The 17,213-nt window shown below is 45.5% G+C and overlaps 1 protein-coding gene across 1 annotated transcript in view; it reads right to left on the bottom strand.

Annotated features, from left to right (window-relative positions):
* The window catches only part of LOC308260252 (Fc receptor-like protein 5), a gene marked incomplete at both ends in the record, with an annotated part of 44,156 nt that extends 31,595 nt beyond the window's left edge, over positions 1-12,561 (bottom strand). Inside the window, 2 exons of the mRNA XM_080691561.1 lie at positions 10,738-10,796; positions 12,356-12,561. Coding sequence (XP_080547687.1) covers positions 10,738-10,796; positions 12,356-12,561 — 265 coding nt within the window. The remainder of the gene's footprint in view (positions 1-10,737; positions 10,797-12,355) is intronic.
* Between the last annotated feature and the right edge of the window lie 4,652 nt (positions 12,562-17,213).

Raw genomic sequence — 17,213 nt, 5'->3', positions numbered from 1 at the left:
AGTATTGCAAAAATTAAAAGAAATTACATTGGTCTTATAAAGCAAGTTCCTCCTTGTCTTTGAAGTTTGTTAGGATCAGTGTTTTCCTTGTACATTTGGAAGAGCTCACTGGTAAAGCTAACTGGTGGTCTCTGGCATGCATATTTAATTACAGGTTTGATGTTTATGCTTTCTTTTCCATTCTCTTTAAATTCTTGATCTCTCTGTAGGGATTCATCAACTGAATTAGCCTTTTTAAAGAATCTTTTGCCAGACGTAATCTCAGTATTTGGGAGGCTGAGACAGGATGATTGCAGGTTTGAGGCCAGCCTTGGCTACTTAGTCAGGCCTTGTTTCAAAATTAAATAGGTCTGGGGATGTAGCTCAAAGGTAGAATGCCCCTGGGTTCAATCTCCAGAACATGCACACACACACGCAATCTTTTGTCTTTGTTGATTTTCTTTACTGTATATCCATTTTCTATTTTATTAACTTCTATTTTTTCTTTGATACTTTCTCCATCCTACCTTTTTGAATTTAACTGGCTTTATTTTTTAATTTTAATTTTAATTTTTTATTTTTTGCAGTACTGAGGGTGGAACCCAGGGGCATTCTACCTCCGAGCTACACCTCCAGCCCTATTTTTTATTCTTTCTTTTCAAACAGGGTCTAACTGAGTTGCAAAGGGTCTCACTGAGTAGCCGAGGCTGGCTGTGAACCGTGATCCTCCCGTCTCAGCCCCCCGAATGCTGGGATCACAAGCGTGCACCACCACGCCCAGCTCTCTGTTAGTCTTCCATCCTCATAGGGACAGACAGGTCTGACATCACTCATCAAAATGTGTTACTTCGCCGGGTGTGTTGGCGCACGCTTGTAATCCCCGTGCTTGGGAGGCTGAGACAGGAGGATCATACAGGTTCGAAACCAGCCTCAGCTACTTAGTGAGGCTCTCAGCAACTTAGCGAGACCCTGTTTCCAAATAAAATATAAAATAGGTCTGGGAGTATAGCCCGGAGGTAGAAAGCCTCTGGGTTCCACCTCCAGTACCACACACACACACACACACACACACACACACACATACAAAGTGTTACTTAGTTGGCAAGGTCCGGGGGCTGTATGGTAGAAGCCTATTTTGTGCTTAAACTTTAAAACATATATTGTCCACTTATGTCCTTGGTGAACTCTCAGCTTTTCCTTGTCTTTATCTGCTAGAAGTTACTTACTATGTTGAAAGCTTGTTTTATCATGAAGAAAAGAAAGACATAGGAATATAGTCTTTCAAAGTACAGACACTGGGTGTAGTGGTGCACGTTTGTAATCCCAGCATTTGGGAGGCTGAGACCAGGGGATCGCGGTTCGAGGACATCCTCAGCTACTTGGTGAGCCCCTTTGCAACTCAGTGAGACCCTGTTTCAAAAAATAAACAATAAAAAATAAATAGGGCTGAGGGGTGTGGCTCAGAGGTAGAATATCTCTGGGTTCCATGCCCAGTACTAAAAAACAAACAAACAAACAAACAAAAAACAAAGCACAGAGGTTTGGGGGCTATCACTATTTTATGTTATTAATAATTAATATTGGGCTAATATACCTTGCCTTTTCATATTTTAACTTTAAACTGTTGTGAAAGTCTGTATAATTCTTTTTCTAAGTGGAGGTGCCCATGTTTTAACGTTCAGTGTTCAGCTGGGCTAACAGCCAACTTGTAGCTGAGCGAGGTCAACCTTGGCTGCAGCTCTTGGCTGACAGCTTGAAGCAGAGAAAAAGGATTTTACTGTTCTGCCCAACTAGGAAAGCTTGTTCTTATTAGCAATGAATACTGCCCTTATTAGCAATCAATACAGGCTCACGCCTCGTCAATGCTCTTTCCAGGCCAAAGGACACGAGGTCAGATATAAGATTCATCACCTCCCAGGCCATGGTACCAAACAGTCTAGATGCGTTCCAGACCGTGAAGGTATAAATGGGGACGCCTCTGGAAGCTTGGGCTCACTGTGTGGTCAAGATGGACCGGTAGCTGGAATTAAAGTAGACCTTGACCTGTGGAGGCACTCACTTTTTTTTTTTTTTTTTTTTTTTTTTTTTGCAGTACTGGGGATGGAACCCAGGGGCATTCTACCTCCCAGCTCCACCCCCAGCCCTATTTTTAATTATTTATTTATTTTATTATTATTTTTTTGTGGTGCTGGGGTTCCTGGAAGCCCTTCTACCTCTGGGATACACTCCCCCGGGATACACTCCCACGGGCTACACTCCCAGACCTATTTTTTAACTTTTTTATGTGGAAACAGGGTCTCTTAAGTCAGCGAGGCTGGCTCCGAACCAGCACGATCCTCCTGTCTCTGCCTCCCAAGCGCGGGGATTACAAGCATGAGCCACCACGCCCGGCTTTTATTATTTATTTTGAAACAGAGACCTCACTTAGTAACTGAGGCTGTCTGAGAACCACAATCCTCCTGTCTCAGCTTCCCAAGTGCTGGGATGACAAGTGTACGCCACCACACCTTGCTCTAGGTCACCCACTCTTTGAAGTTGATTTTGACCCTAGCACAAACTGTTCTTTCCTGACTATAGCAGACTGTCAGTGCAATTCTATATTATCAGTACTTTCCATAGCCTTACTGGGAACTATTCTAGAATTCTTCATTAAAAGTAAACCTTACCAGGCGTGGTGGCGCATGCTTGTAATCCCAGCATTTGGGAAGCTGAGACTGGAGGATCGCAGTTCACGGACAGCCTCAGCTACTTAGTGAGGCCCTCTGCAACTTAGTGAGACCCAGTTTAAAATAAAGAAAAAAAAAATAGGGCCGGGGGTGTAGCTCAGAGGTTGAATGCCATTGGGTTCCATCCCCAGACCTGCAAAAATAAATAAATAAAATAAAATAAATAATAAAAAGATAGCTCCTTCTAGCCTTAATATTTATTTATTTATTTATTTATTTGTTTGTTTATTTATTTATTTAGCGGTACCAGGGATTAAACCCAGGGGCACTCTACCTCACTCAGAGCCCTATTTTGAACTCTTTATTTATTACTAGCCCTATTTTTAACTCTTTATTTTTTGAAACAGGGTTTCGTTACATTGCAGAGGGCCTCACTAAGTAGCTGACGCTGGCCACAAACCACGATCTTCCTGCCTCAACCAGCCCAAATGCTGGGATGCCAAGCGTGCGCCGCCACGCCCGGTTCGTTTCTTTTTAAAGCCGGTGTAGGTATCTGTGTTCACCCTCAGCTTCTCTCTTCTCTTGAGGAGACATGCATTCTCCCGCAGCTTGCCGTTCTTCTGAGTTTATAGATTGAGGATGTGGCTTTTTAGAAGTTTCATTGAAGACAGAGTTTCATCTTTCTCTTCTTGGGCATTTGTGGTTGGTTTCAGAAAGTCGAATATAGCCGCTACGTCTTTGTTGTGAGCTGATCCTTATCCCAACCATAGGTATATATACTGGAGATTCTGTGGTCCAGTACCCATCAGGGGCTTTGTGAATTCTTCCTCTTTAGTCTTTGCACCAATGCTAAAACAGTTAAACGGTGAAGTAACACAGGCGGTGTTCTCTTGGGTAGCTAGTGCTATCTTCATTTGATAAACGTGGAAAACGAGCCAGACCTGGTGGTGTGTGGCTGGATCGTTCCCACTCAAGAGCAACTGCTAAGGGCCTGTTCAGCTGACAGGAAAGGGAACTTGGTGCTCTGAGATTTAAAAATGAACATTGAGCCGTGTGGGGCGCACGCTTGTCATCCCAGTACTTGGGGGGCTGAGACAGGAGGACCGCAGGTTCGTGCCAGCCTCAGCTACTTAGGCCCTTTGCAACTTAGACCTTGTTTCAAAATAAAGAATAAAAAAATAGGGATGGGTATAGCACGAAGGTAGAATGTCCCTGAGTTCCACCCCCCCCACAAATATAACTGTGTGAATGAATATACACCTAACAGCTCCATTGAGAGATACTTTTTGTGTGTGTGTGTGTGTGTGGTACCAAGGTAGAGCTCTATCTCTGAGATACACTCCCAGCCTTTAAATTTTTTTTTTTTTAATTTGGAAACGGTCTCATTAGGTTACCATGAACTGGCCTTGAATTTGCCATCCTCCTGTCTCAGCCTCTCAAGTATTGAAATTATAGGCATAATCCCACTGTATCCTGCTTCAAAGTATACTTTTTAATGGCCCGAGTTTTAGGTTGGGGAGGTAACTCAGTGGTCGAGTACTTGTCTAGCGTGTGTAGGTGGGGTCCTGGGTTTCATATCCAGCACCATGAAACAAATACATTAGTTTATATTATAATTTAATTTTATCTTATTTTAATTTTAATTTTTGGTGGTACTGGTGAACCCAGGGGCATTCTACCTCCAACCTACACTCCCAGCCCTATTTTATTTTTGTTTTGAAACAGAATTTCACTAGTTTGTTAAGAATTATACTATTTGCTGAGGCTGTCTTCAAACCTGTGATCCTCCTGTCTCAGTCTCCCAAGTACTGGTATTACAGGTATGCACCATCAGGCCCAGCTATCTTATCAATTTTTATGTTTTTGAAATGCTGGGAACTCAGGGCCTCATTCATGCTAGGCCTTTATCACTGAACTAGATGTTCCCACCCCTGAGACAGGCCACTATAATCTAATTTTAGAACTTTCCCTTTATCCCCAAAAGAACCCAGAGCCCATTTTGAGTTCATCTCAACTCCTGCCCATAGTTCCCCAAACCAGTTACTAGCAATTCACTTTCTTTCTCCAAATTTGCCCATTCTGAAGAATCCATGCAGTACACCATCTTTGGGGTCCAGCTCCTTTGATTTTATGTCAGTGTTCCTGGGCCTTTGCTCTAGTCATAGTGCACACCACTTACTTTTTCAATGTGTATTTTGTAGCTCCAATCTTCTTGAGCCGTACAGGAAGGAAGATTTATAAAAATTCTGCTGGAAGATTCCACAGTTTTCAGCCGGGCGCGGTGGCGCACGCTTGTCATCCCAGCCCTTGGGAGGCTGAGACAGGAGGATCGCAGTTCACGGACAGCCTCAGCTACTTAGTGAGGGCCTTTGCAACTCAGGGAGACCCTGTTTCAAAATAAAGAATGAAAAATAGGGCTAGGGGTGAAGCTTGGAGGTAGAATGCCCCTGGGTCCCATCCACAGTATTGAAAACAAAACAAAACAAAACAAAACACGGTTTTCTTTAAAAGGGTCTATTTTATATTTTATTTGGAAACAGGGTCTCACTAAATTGTGGAGGGCCTCACTAAGCTGCTGAGGCTGACCTCGAACCTGTGATCCTCCTATCTCAGCCTTCCAAGTACTAGGATGACTAGTGTGTGCCTCCACGCCCGGCTGTTTTACAGAATTGGTAGAAAGAGAGATTAGGACTTGTTTGGGGCCTTTTTGGTGGTCGAAGGCCGGTTCTCCACTGGCAAGGCCTCTCACTAGCGTTTTATAACTCCATATCCAGTTTTTACAGCTGGCTTCGTGAGATGTGATCTGTTCAGAGGAACCGAACTCAGAAGATCCTGAGCGTGGTTCAAGGCTCTGCCGTTGCTGTCTTGAAGTTAGTAATTTTAGCTCGAAACTTGTGCTTGGTACGTGAGGTCTCTCAAGGGAACAATTGTCTAGGCTTGAGTTGAGGAGGTACCTGCAGTATGTGTTCCTGTTTGCAAATCCACTTGCTATACCCCATGACCACGGAGCTCTGGGGAGACCCAAAGCGATCACAAAGTTTCAAAACAAAAAATAAATAGGGCTGGGGATGTGGCTCAGAGGTAAAATGCCTCTGGGTTCAATCCCTCTAACAAATAATAAAAAAAGAAAAGAAAAGAATTGCGGCATTTCTACTGATCTGATTTTAAAAATTGCAGATGTGTGTACAGCTATAAGACAGGAATTGTCTGATTTTGATGATCCCACCTGTTAATTGAATGCCTGTATATTTGCAGGCAAAATTGGCATAGCAAAATATAAAGATGATCAGGAAGCCAGGCGTGGTGGCACACACCTGTAATCCCAGCACTTGGGGGGCTGAAACGGGAGGATTGCAGGTTCGAGGCCAGTCTCAACAATTTAAGCAAGGTTCTCAGCAACTTAATGAGATCCTGTTTCAAAATAAAAATAAAAAGGGCTGTCCTCGAACCTTCAATTTTGCTGTCTACAACTTTTTTTTTTTTTGTAATACTGGGGATGGAACCCAGGAGTATTCTACCTCTGAGCTCCACCCCCAGCCCTATTTTTTATTCTTTATTTTGAAAGAGGGTCTCACTGAGTTGCAAAGGACCTCACTAAGTACCTGAGGCTGTCTGTGAACTGGGATCCTCCTATCTCAGCCTCCCAAATGCTGGGATTACAAGTGGGCACCACTACACCCAGTTAGTCTAGTACTTTTGTGTGTGTGTGTGTGTGTGTGTGTGTGTGTGTGTGTGTGGTACTGGGGGTGGAACCCAGAGGCTTTCTACCTCCAGGCCACACCCCAGTCTATTTTATATTTTATTTGGAAATAGGGTCTCACTAAGTAGCTGAGGCTGGCTTCAGACCTGTGCGATCCTCCTGTCTCAGCCTCCCAAGCGCGGGCATTATAAGCGCGCGCCACCACAACTGGATTGGTACTTTTAATGGTACCTTTATCCCCCCTTGCTTTTGAACAAGGGATTATACATTTTCATCTTGTACCAGGCCCCACAAATATGTAGTCTGTTTGGGTCTAATTCTGTTCTATTCTTTATAGCCCCTGGGCAGCTTCCTGGGCAAAGCTGTGGCTTGCGGAAATGTGTTCTTTCTGGTGTGCGTGCGTTGTGGGGTGGGGTGGGGGTGCTGACTTCCTTTTCCAATGAAGATCCTCATTTTTAAACCAGAAAGTAGTAGAAGCTAAGTGGTGTGAGGATTTTCCCTTGCTCCTCCAGCGCATGTAAATGTTTGGGGTAATAACTTTCCATGCCTCTGGGAAGTCAGCTGACCCAGGGCTTTTTTGCATAAATATCAGTGATATATTTATCTTGAGTTTCCTCTTTCTGTGACTCTTAAACAGCCATTGGGTGAGGCATGCTTTCACATCCTATCCCAAGTTCACACTTAGCTTTAGAGATTTTATGCGTGTGTGTGTGTGTGTGTGTGTGTGTGTGTGTGTGTGTGTGAAATCCCCAGAACCAGCCAGGTGTGGTGGCACACGCTTGTAATCCCAGCATTTGGGAGGCTGAGACCAGAGGATCACGGTTCAGAGACAGCCTCAGCTACTTAGTGAGGCCCTCTGCAACTCAGTGAGACTCGGTTTCAAAATAAAGAATAAAAAAAATAGGGCAGGGGGTGTAGCTCAGAGGTTGAATGCCCCTGGGTTCCATCCCCAGACCCGCAAAAAAAAAAAAAAAAAAAAAAAAATCCCCAGAACCAAATATATATAATATTTAAATATGTTTTAAAATATAATATTTAATTATACTATTAAATATAATATTTAAACATACTTAAATATATCAAGTGAGGGGTGGGAGAGGGCACCAAGCACAGTCTGAATGTAGAATGTATACTCTTTCTTTCTTTCTTTCTTTCTTTCTTTCTTTCTTTCTTTCTTTCTTTCTTGCAAGTCTGGGGATGGAACCCAGGGGCATTCTACTCTGAGATACACCTCCAGCCCTAGTTTTTTATTCTTTATTCTGACACAGGGTCTCACTGAGTTGCAAAGGGCCTCACTCAGTAGCTGAGGCTGTCCTTGAACCACGATCCTCCACAGTCTCAGCCTCCGGAATGCTGGGATTACAAGCATGCGCCACCACGCCCGGCTCGCGTGCTTAAGATTTTACACATTTAATCCTCGCAACAAGTTTCAGAGCTGAGAAGTAGCTCGGGAGAGTTTGAGCGACCTAAGGCCACAAAGCTACTAACCGAGGACCTGGATTTGAGTTCAGAATTTTCCTGGTTCCACATGGCAGCGTTTCCTCTGTGTGCTATCTGTTCTGGAAAACTGTCCTCAAAGCTTTCCTCGGCTCAGCGTAGCCTGAGCAGTCGCTGACCCAGCCCTGCCGCCTCCGATTCCTGGGTCTACAGCAGGGCCGTTTTCCCACCTGGACTGTGGCCGAGGTCTGTCTGGTGCACGGTGGGGAAGGGATGCCTGCCGCTCTCAGGGCTGGCCCTGGCAGACTCTTGGGTCACCTTCAAACTCTCTCCTTTTGCAGAGGATTTGGAGTCTGGAAAATGGCACCACTGTGAGATGCAATGACCCTGGGTCCCTGGAGACCGTGTGTGTCAGACCCTCAGCCAAGAGGTGGGACTGTGTCATGCAGAGCTCCTGAGCTATCTGGGGTCAGCTGCTGCAGCTGTTAGTATCCTCGTCCCCGACACGCAGGCTGAGTGCATGACTTGCTGCTTCTCCACAACATGGAAACGATCTCTTTATGGATCTAATTTTTACCTCTTACAGCTGCCAAGGGCCCACCCCGACAGACAGAGGCTGGGCCTGAGCCTTCGATGGAGGACCACATCCTTCCTGGGGCGGTTTCCCCTGAGGCAGCAGACGGCTTACGTGGGATCCCTCCACCACGGAAAGGAAAAACAATTCTCCTCACTGGAATCCGTCGTCCTTTCATTCAAAAATAGGTATCAAGCACCTGCTATGTAGTAGGCACAGTTCTAGGCTTTTGGGATATATTAGTAAACAAATAAAAAGAAAGGTTGCCATTAAGGAACTTTTTTTTTTTTTTTTTTGGTGGTACTGGGGTTCCTGGAAACCCTTCTACTTCCGGGCTACACTTCCAGACCTATTTTATACTTTTTTTTATTTGGAAACAGGGTCTCTTAAGCCAGCGTGGCTGGCTTTGAACCTGCGTGATCCTTCTGTCTCCGCCTCCCAAGCGCGGGGATTACAAGAGTGCGCCACCACGCCCGGCTGGAACTTTCTAGAAGGGTGGAATACAAGAATCATAATAAGTAAGTGCGCTGTATGGTATGCTGGGAAGCAGTTAAGAGAGATGGGAGGTGCTGAGGTTGGGGAGTCGTTTCTAAATTTGCATGCAGCCCAGGGTTCTGGGCAGGCGGAGCTGCCTGTGCAGGGCTATCAAGGCATCTGCGCACTGTGCAGGACACTGCTAGCACCCCGGGCGTGGCGCGCACGCTTGTAATCCCAGCCTTCAGGAGGCTGAGTCAGGAGGATCTGAGTTCAAGGACAGCCTCAGCTACTTAGTGAGGCCCTGTGCAACTCAGTGAGACCCTGTTTCAAAAAAAAGAATAAAAATTAGGGCTGGGGGTGTAGGAGCTTGGAGGCAGGATGCCCCCTGGGTTCCACCCCCAGTACTGTAAAAAAGAAAGAGGGAAAAAAAACTAACCTGCAAGCAGGATGCTGTGCGCAGTGACAGAAAATGACTGGAGGTCCGGGTGGAGAGGCCAAAGGGAGATCGCCGGGTGGAGCCCTGTAGACCCCTTTAGACTCCGGCTTTTCCTGGGAGGGGGATGAGAATCCCAGCAGCACTTGGGAGGCTGAGACAGGAGGATCACGGGTTCGAGGTCAGCCTGAGCAACTTAGTGAAACCCTCAGTGATGTAACAAGACCCTATTTCAAAATCACATCAGGCTGGGGTATAGCTCAGAGGTAGAACACCCCTGGGTTCAATCCCAGCAACCTGAAAACGAAACAAAAATAGAAATCCATGGGGGAGTCCTGGGGTGACAAATGAGGAAGAACTCTGGGTCTAAATATTTTAATCTCTTTATTATAGAAAATTACAAACCATGCAGAAGCAGGGAACAATATAAGCCCCTTTCCTTCACAGTGAACCCACCACCCAGCTTCAGAAATGGGGTATCCATGACACCCTGCCCGTGGTCCCTCTTCCCATCACTTCAAGCCCCATCTGTCACTTAATCTACTAACTTGTGGAGGCTGGCCTCAAACCTGTGACGTCTTGTCTCAGCCTCCCAAATACTGGGGTTACAGGTGTTTTCTATCACATCTGGCACCGTCAGCTTTTTATTTTTATTTCTATTCTTATTTGCATTGTTTTTTGTTTTGAAACAGGGTATCACTAGGTTGCTGAGAATCTTACTCTGTTGCTGAGGCTGGCCTTGAACCTGGATCCTCCTGTCTCAGCCTCCCAAGTCCTGGGATTCCAGGTGTGTGCCACCATGCCTGGCGATGCTTCTGTTTCCATGGGCGGTCTTTTTCTTTCCTTATTTACCTTCTTTGCATCAGATTCAAGGGAACACATGAATTCAGGTCCAGAGCAGGTGCACAGGTCATCTCCAAACTCTGGATCCGGGTCATTTTAGCAAAGACTCTGAGGCCGGCCCTTCACTGCTTCAGAGCCCAGGGACGTCCCAGGTCCTTCCCTCCAAGGGCCTGGGGCTATGGCCGAGGCTCATCACAGAAGTAGGATTTTTTTTTTGTGTGTGTGTATGTGTGCAGTACTGGGGATGGAACCCCGGGGCATTCTACCTCCGAACTACACCCCAGCCCTATTTTTTTATTCTTTATTTGGAAACAGGGTCTCACTGAGTTGCAGAGGGCCTCACTAAGTAGCTGAGGCTGTCCGAGAACTGCGATCCTCCAGTCTCAGCCTCCTGAATGCTGGGATGGCAAGCGTGTGCCCCCACACCCCGCTGAAGTGAGACATTTTCATCGTGGCCTGTCCTTGGAGTTGACCTCCCCAGCTGAGTTAACAGGCAGCTGTGTCTTCACCTCGGTGTAGATGACTGAGGGGTGCTGCGGTAGAAAAAAAGTAGAAAAAGGGCTAGGAAAGGGAGCGAGGGTCAGGCTGTAGGTGGCGGTGGGGAGAAGGCGGCGGGGATGGGGCTCACCTGGTCCTCTGGAGCTGTCCTGGGGGCCGCAGCTGCCGAAGGACAGGGGGCCGCTGAACCTGGGAATGAGGAGGCGTTAGAACCTGGAGTGCCGGCATATTTCCCAGTGTCGGGGGCCCCTGGGCCCTCTCCCCATCCGCTGTCATGTTTTGCCTCCCCCAGTGCCCAAAAGATCCTGCAACACATCTGATTTTCTCTTTTACCATTTCTTAGCTCAGCCCTCCCTCTGCGAGTTCTTCTCAAACTCCCTTGATCTGGAAAGCCCTCCCTCAACACTGCTCAGAGCAACTTTACTTCTTTTCCCTCCTCCTTCTCCTCCTCCTCGTCCTCCTCGTCCTCGTCCTCCTCCTCCTCCTCCTCCTCCTCCTCCTCCTCCTCCTCCTCCTCCTCCTCCTCCTCCTCCTCCTCCTGGTACTGGGGATGGAACCCAGGGGCATTCTACCTCTGAGCTACACTACCAGCCCAATTTTTTACTTTTTATTTTTAAACAGAGTCTCACTGAGTTGCAAAGGGCCTCACTAAGTAGCTGAAGCTGTCTGTGAATCACGATCCTCCTGTCCCAGCCTCCCGAATGCTGGGATTACGAGCATGAGCCACCACACCTGGCCTTTTTGTTTGTTTGTTTGTTTTTAATTTATTTATTTAATTAATTTATTTATTTACTGTGGTACTTGCTGAAGACGAAGATGAACACAGGGTGAGGAGAAACTACCTCAGTCCAGGTAAGAATCATCAGGATAATACCTGGAGCTCACGAGATCTTGTAATCCACGAGGCATCTGCTGTAGAAGCCCCGGAAATACATTGCTTTAGTATTAGGGCTGGATAAGCCCTAAAGTATTAGGAAAAAATCAGTCCTAAAGTATCAGGATTAGCCCTACTCTAAAATATTACAAATAGATTAGTCTCACTCTAAAGTATCAGGAATAGATTTGCTCTACTCTAAAGTATTAGGGCTAGATTAGCCCTATTTTAAAGCCCTACTCTTTCCTGGGACCTGCTAGAACAGAGCTTAAAAGCAAGCCTCTGCCGGGCGTGGTGGCGCACTTCTGTAATCCCAGTACTTGGGAGTCTGAGACACGAGGATTGCAGGCCGGTCTCAGCAAGTTAGCGAGGCTCTCAGCAACCTAGGTTGGTCCTGTTTCCAAATAAAAATAAAATAGGGCTGGGGGCATAGCCCAGAGATAGAGTGCCCCTGGGTTCAATCCCCAGTGTCAGTAAACAAGTAAATACTTACATAAATAAATATAAAAAGGCAAGCCTGGAAAGGATCAATTCATACCAAGTAGCTAAACTTGCTCCAGAATAAAAATCCCCAACCCAGCTAAGTAAGAAATATTAAGTATAAAATTCACATTTTAGCATCCAATACAAATGATCATATATATATATACATACATATGTATCCAATACAAATTGTCATATATATATATATACATACATACATACATACCTATACTTGTGTGTGTGTGGAGAGAGAGAGAAAAAAAAATTCAGCTTACAACAGTTTGACTTTACGATGGTATAAACGTGTAAACCCATACATGTTCTGTAGAAATGTAAAATTCACATTTTGAATTTTGACCATCTCCTGGGCTGCTGACACACAGTCTGATACTCTCTGGTGATTCGGGGCGGCTCCAGCTCCCGGTCAGCTGTGAACTCGGCAGAGCTCACAACGGGCCCTCTACAGCGCACTGTAGAATAAGGCCGGGCTTGCAGGATGCTGGTTAGAGGCATTTTCAATGTAGGACATTCCCCATTTATGACAGCTCGTTGGGACATGGCCCCCTTGTAAATTTGCACACGCTGTTTGATGACCATTGAGGTCCCAGGATCGATCAGAGGGATGTTTATTTTCTGTTCGGATCCCCAGCACACCTTCTCTCTTTACAATCTAGGCGCCACATTTTTGTCTGTTTTGTCCACAGACAGACTCGCCGTACCAGTTATCAATACCTAGCACAAGGGAGGTGGTCAGTAAATGTTGACTGACCGAATGGATGAATGAATATCGTTTGCAGACAGAATCTCTTCCCGGAAACATACCTTCTCCCAGCTGAAGAGTCTGGATCTCAGCATACACCAAGTCTCCCTTTTGGGGGTGCACTGGAAAGAAAAGACATTTCTAGCCTGCGACCCGTGCTTCTTCTCAAGTGTGCCCTCCACTCTTCTTGGACACACAGTGAAGCGATTGTTTTTTGGGCGTAGCTGGCTTTAGGGAACCCGTGGGAGATGAGGGGCGTTTCTCCAGCCAGGGGCAGCTTTTGGCACGGGAGTACTCACAGCTGTCAGGCGAGAGCCGCTGCTGCGCCTGGGCAGGGCAGCTGGCCAGAGAGGACTCTCCGGGATCTGGGCCAGGAGGGCTCCTGCGAGATATTGAAACACATGAGGATCCGGGGTGTGAGCTAACACCCGCAGGAGTAAGGGCAGAGGGCGGCGTGGGCAAGGGGCTGGGAGGAGCCAGCAGTCCCGAGGAACCCGGACGGCTGGAGACATAGCTCAGTGGCCGAGCGCTTGGCCTTTACGCATGAGACCCTGGGCTCAGTCTCTAGCACTGCAAAACCAAGACAAAAGTCTAGAACAGTCCTGTAGGAAAGGTATCTGCAACCTAGAAAGAACCTGTTTTATTATTATTCTTATTTTTTTTGTGTGTGGTACTGAGGATGGAATCCAGGGCCATTCTACCTCCGAGCTATACCCCCAGCCTTATTGTGTGTGTGTGTGTGTGTGTGTGTGTGTGTGTGTGTGTGTGTGTGTGTGGTACCGGGGATGTAACCCAGGGGTACTCTACCTCCAAGCTACACCCCTGCCCTATTTTAATTCTTTATTTTGAAACAAGTTCTCACTGAGTTGCAAAGGGTCTCGCTAAGTAATAGCTGAGGCTGTCCTCTAACTGCGACCCTTCTGTCTCAGCCTCCCAAATGCTGGGATTACAAGTGTGCGCCACCACGCTGGCAGGCCTGTTTTTTTTTTTTTTTTTTTTTTTTGTGTGTGTGTGTATATGTGTGGTACTGGAGATGGAACCCAGGGGCATTCTACCTTCAAGTGACTCCCAGCCCTATTTTTTATTTTTTTTATTCTTTGTTTTTTTTTTATTTTTTTATTTGGTGGTACTGGGGATGGAACCTTTCTACCTCCAGGCTACACTCCCAGACTTATTTTGTAGTTTTATTTGGAAACAGGGTCTCTTAAGCTAGAAAGGCTGGCTTCGAACCTGGGCGATTCTCCTGCCTCCCAAGCGCAGGGATTACAAGTGTGCACCACCACGCCCGGCATTTTTATTCTTTATTTTGAAACAGGTTCTCACTGAGTTGCAAAGGGCCTCACTAAGTAGCTGAGGCTGTTCATGAACCACGATCCTCCTGTCTCAGCCTCCCAAATGCTGGGATTACAAGTGTGCACCACCACACCCAGAAGAACCTGCTTTAAAACAAAAACATAAAAATAGGGCCGGGGATGTAGCTCAGAGGTAGAATTCCCCTGGGTTCAGTCCCCAGTACCGAAAAAAAAAAAGCATGTGTGTTTAGGTGGTGGGGACTGGGAACCCTCAAGGGTTTAATTGCACTTCAGTAAGTCTAGATAGAGTCAGATTTTTTTTTTTTAAAGAAATCAAGGTCTGTGGTAGGTAGGATGATGGGGAATAAGCCAGAGAGTCTTTGACATCATAGTAAAATTGTCTCATAGACAGAATAGATTAAAACAACAACAACAACAGCAGGGCGTGGTGGCGCACACTTGTAATCCCAGCATTTAAGAGGCTGAGACAGGAGGATCATGGTTCACGGCCAGCCTCAGCTACTTAGTGAGGCCCTTTGCAACTCAGTGAGACCCTGTTTCAAAATAAAGATAAAAAATAAGGCTGGGGGTATAGCTTGGAGGTAGAATGCCCCTGGGTTAAATCCCCAGTACCGCAAAAAAAAAAAAAAAAAAAAAAAAAAAAAAAAAAAGGTTCTAGGAAGCTTTATTTTGGGTGGAAAAAGGACCATGTAAAAATGAAGTGTCTAGCCACAGAGTCAAAGAGAAATGACTTGACCCAATTTTGTAACCTCACAGTTTTGTGTATCTTGTACATGGGAAACAATAACCAAAAAGGCTCTTGTTGGAGCTGAGGTCTCACCTGGTTTTCTCTTTCTGGAAACTGTCTCCTGCAAAATAAAGCAAAGGTGCATTCATGTCAGCAGAGGGCTCTCTTTCTCAAAGACTTCACATAAAGAGTATAGGCCATCCTGGGAGTCCATTCAAACCAGGACCATGAAAATATTGTGAAAAAAAAAAAAAAACTAAACTAAACTAAACTAAACAAAGCATACAACTCACTGATGTCAGAGCTACACATTTCTGGATTAAATATGCAATTATCGAGCCGGGCATGGTGGCGCACCCTTGTAATCCCAGCGCTTGGGACGCTGAGACTGGAGGATCGTGCAAGTTCGAAGCCAGCCTCAGCTATTTAGTGAGGCTCTCATCAACTTAGTGAGACCCTGATTCCAAATAAGGTATAAAATAGGTCTTGGAGTATAGCCTGGAGGTAGAAGGCCCCTCAGTTCCACCCCCAGTACTTATAAATAAATATATTAACTTATAATAAAATATAAATATAATCAGATTATCAGTCTCGCAGAACAGTGAGTCATGGGTGGACTTCAGAGAAAACTGTAGCCATGCCCAGAGGGACCTCTGTCTCAAGACTTGGACTTCTCTGGAGAATCTGGAACCTTGGTATAAAATCTAGAATCTAATCATTATACATAAAGTTATAGCAACATATAACCACATAACACATAACCATAGAATCATTTGTACCAAAGTATTCAGTGCAGTCGGGCATGGTGGTATACACCTGTAATCCCAGTACTTGGGAGGCTGAGACAGGAGGATCACAGGTTGGAGGGTAGCCTTAGCAACTTAGCGAGACCCTGTTTCCAAATATAAATAAATTAATTAATTAATAAGGCTGAGGGTGTAGCTCAGAGGTAGAACACCCCTAAGTTTAGTCCCTAGCACCGATGAAGTAAAACAGAAGAAACAAAATTTGGGAAGGAAAGGAAAATATGGTTTTAAAATCTAAAAAACTCCATACTCTTTTGTTTCCTCTTAATAGAGCTTGTTTATTCTAAAAACAAGAAAACAAAACAAAAAAACCAGCCAGGTCCATACTTTTAAATCATAATGGGCTGGCTCCATAGCGGGAATTTCTGACGTGATGAAACCTGAGAGAGTTCACCTATTGTCAGAGTTCTGTTTGTCTCAAGGAGAAATCCCAGAAAAATTACACCTTTTGTTAAAGAGCCCTGCGCCACAGCGTTGTGTCTCTGCTCCTTGGAATTCTTAACTAAAAGGAATTCCCAAGCCAGGGGTGGTGGCGCACACTTGTAATCCCTGTATTCAGGAGGCTGAGACAGGAGGGTCGTGGGTCACAGACAGCCTCGGCTACTCAGTGAGGCCCTCCGCAACTTAGTGAGACCCTGTTTCAAAATACAGAATTAAAAAAATGGGCTGAGGGTGTAGTTCAGAGGTAGAATGCCCTCGGGTTCAATCCGCAGCACCGCAAAAATAATAAATAAATAAATAAATAAATAAATAAATAAATAAATAAATAAATAAATAAGGAATTCCTAACTTTTGTTACCCATAAGCTTCAAAGAAGGAGCCTGTTAACGGTTTTGAGAAGATATTACGGTTTTGGAAGTAGGCCATTCCCAATACTGGTACAGAGCCATCACCCATGTGCCCTGGGCTATACCCTCTAGTGAGTTCTATTACAAAAGGCTAGATCTGGGGCACTCCTTGCAGCTCTTGGCCATTCTTGGCTGCTCCTTGTGCCCCCCCCCTTTCTCCCCCTCTCTTTCTCTCTGCAGCCGCCCTCACACTTTCATGATGGTCCATATTTCCTCTGAACGTGTGCGTTTGCTTTACTCGAATTAAACTTATGCCTTTGTCTCTGACTGGCTCCTGTTTAAATTCTTTTCATCATGGAAACCAAGAAACCACAGAAATTACTGACCTGAACCATGACAGAACGTACACACACACACACACACACACACACACACACACACACACGAAGACTAGGTAGTTTCTATTCTTTCTATTCTCAGTTATTTCTATAAAGTCCTTCAGTTGATTTTTTTTATTTTTTATTTTTTTTTGCGGGTCTGGGGATGGAACCCAGGTGCATTCTACCTCTGAGCTACACCCCCAGCCCTATTTTTTAGTCTTTATTTTGAAATCGGGTCTCACTGAGTTGCAGAGGGCCTCACTAAGCAGCTGAGGCTGTCCATGAACCTGCGATCCTTCTGTCTCAGCCTCCCGAATGCTGGCGTTACGAGAGTGCGCCACCACGCCCGGCTGATGTGACTTATAATAGGCTGAAGTATCTAGTTGTATGAACCAAAGAAGCTGTCCAAATAAACTGTTTACAGTTTTTGAAAGTTTACATTGAAGTTCTCTTTTTCTTACCTTTTGCTTGAGAC

The sequence above is a fragment of the Muscardinus avellanarius genome (genome assembly GCF_963383645.1).
Source record: "Muscardinus avellanarius genome assembly, chromosome: 3".
NCBI classification, from domain to species: domain Eukaryota; kingdom Metazoa; phylum Chordata; class Mammalia; order Rodentia; family Gliridae; genus Muscardinus; species Muscardinus avellanarius.
This window is presented reverse-complemented; position numbering and strand designations above follow the sequence as displayed.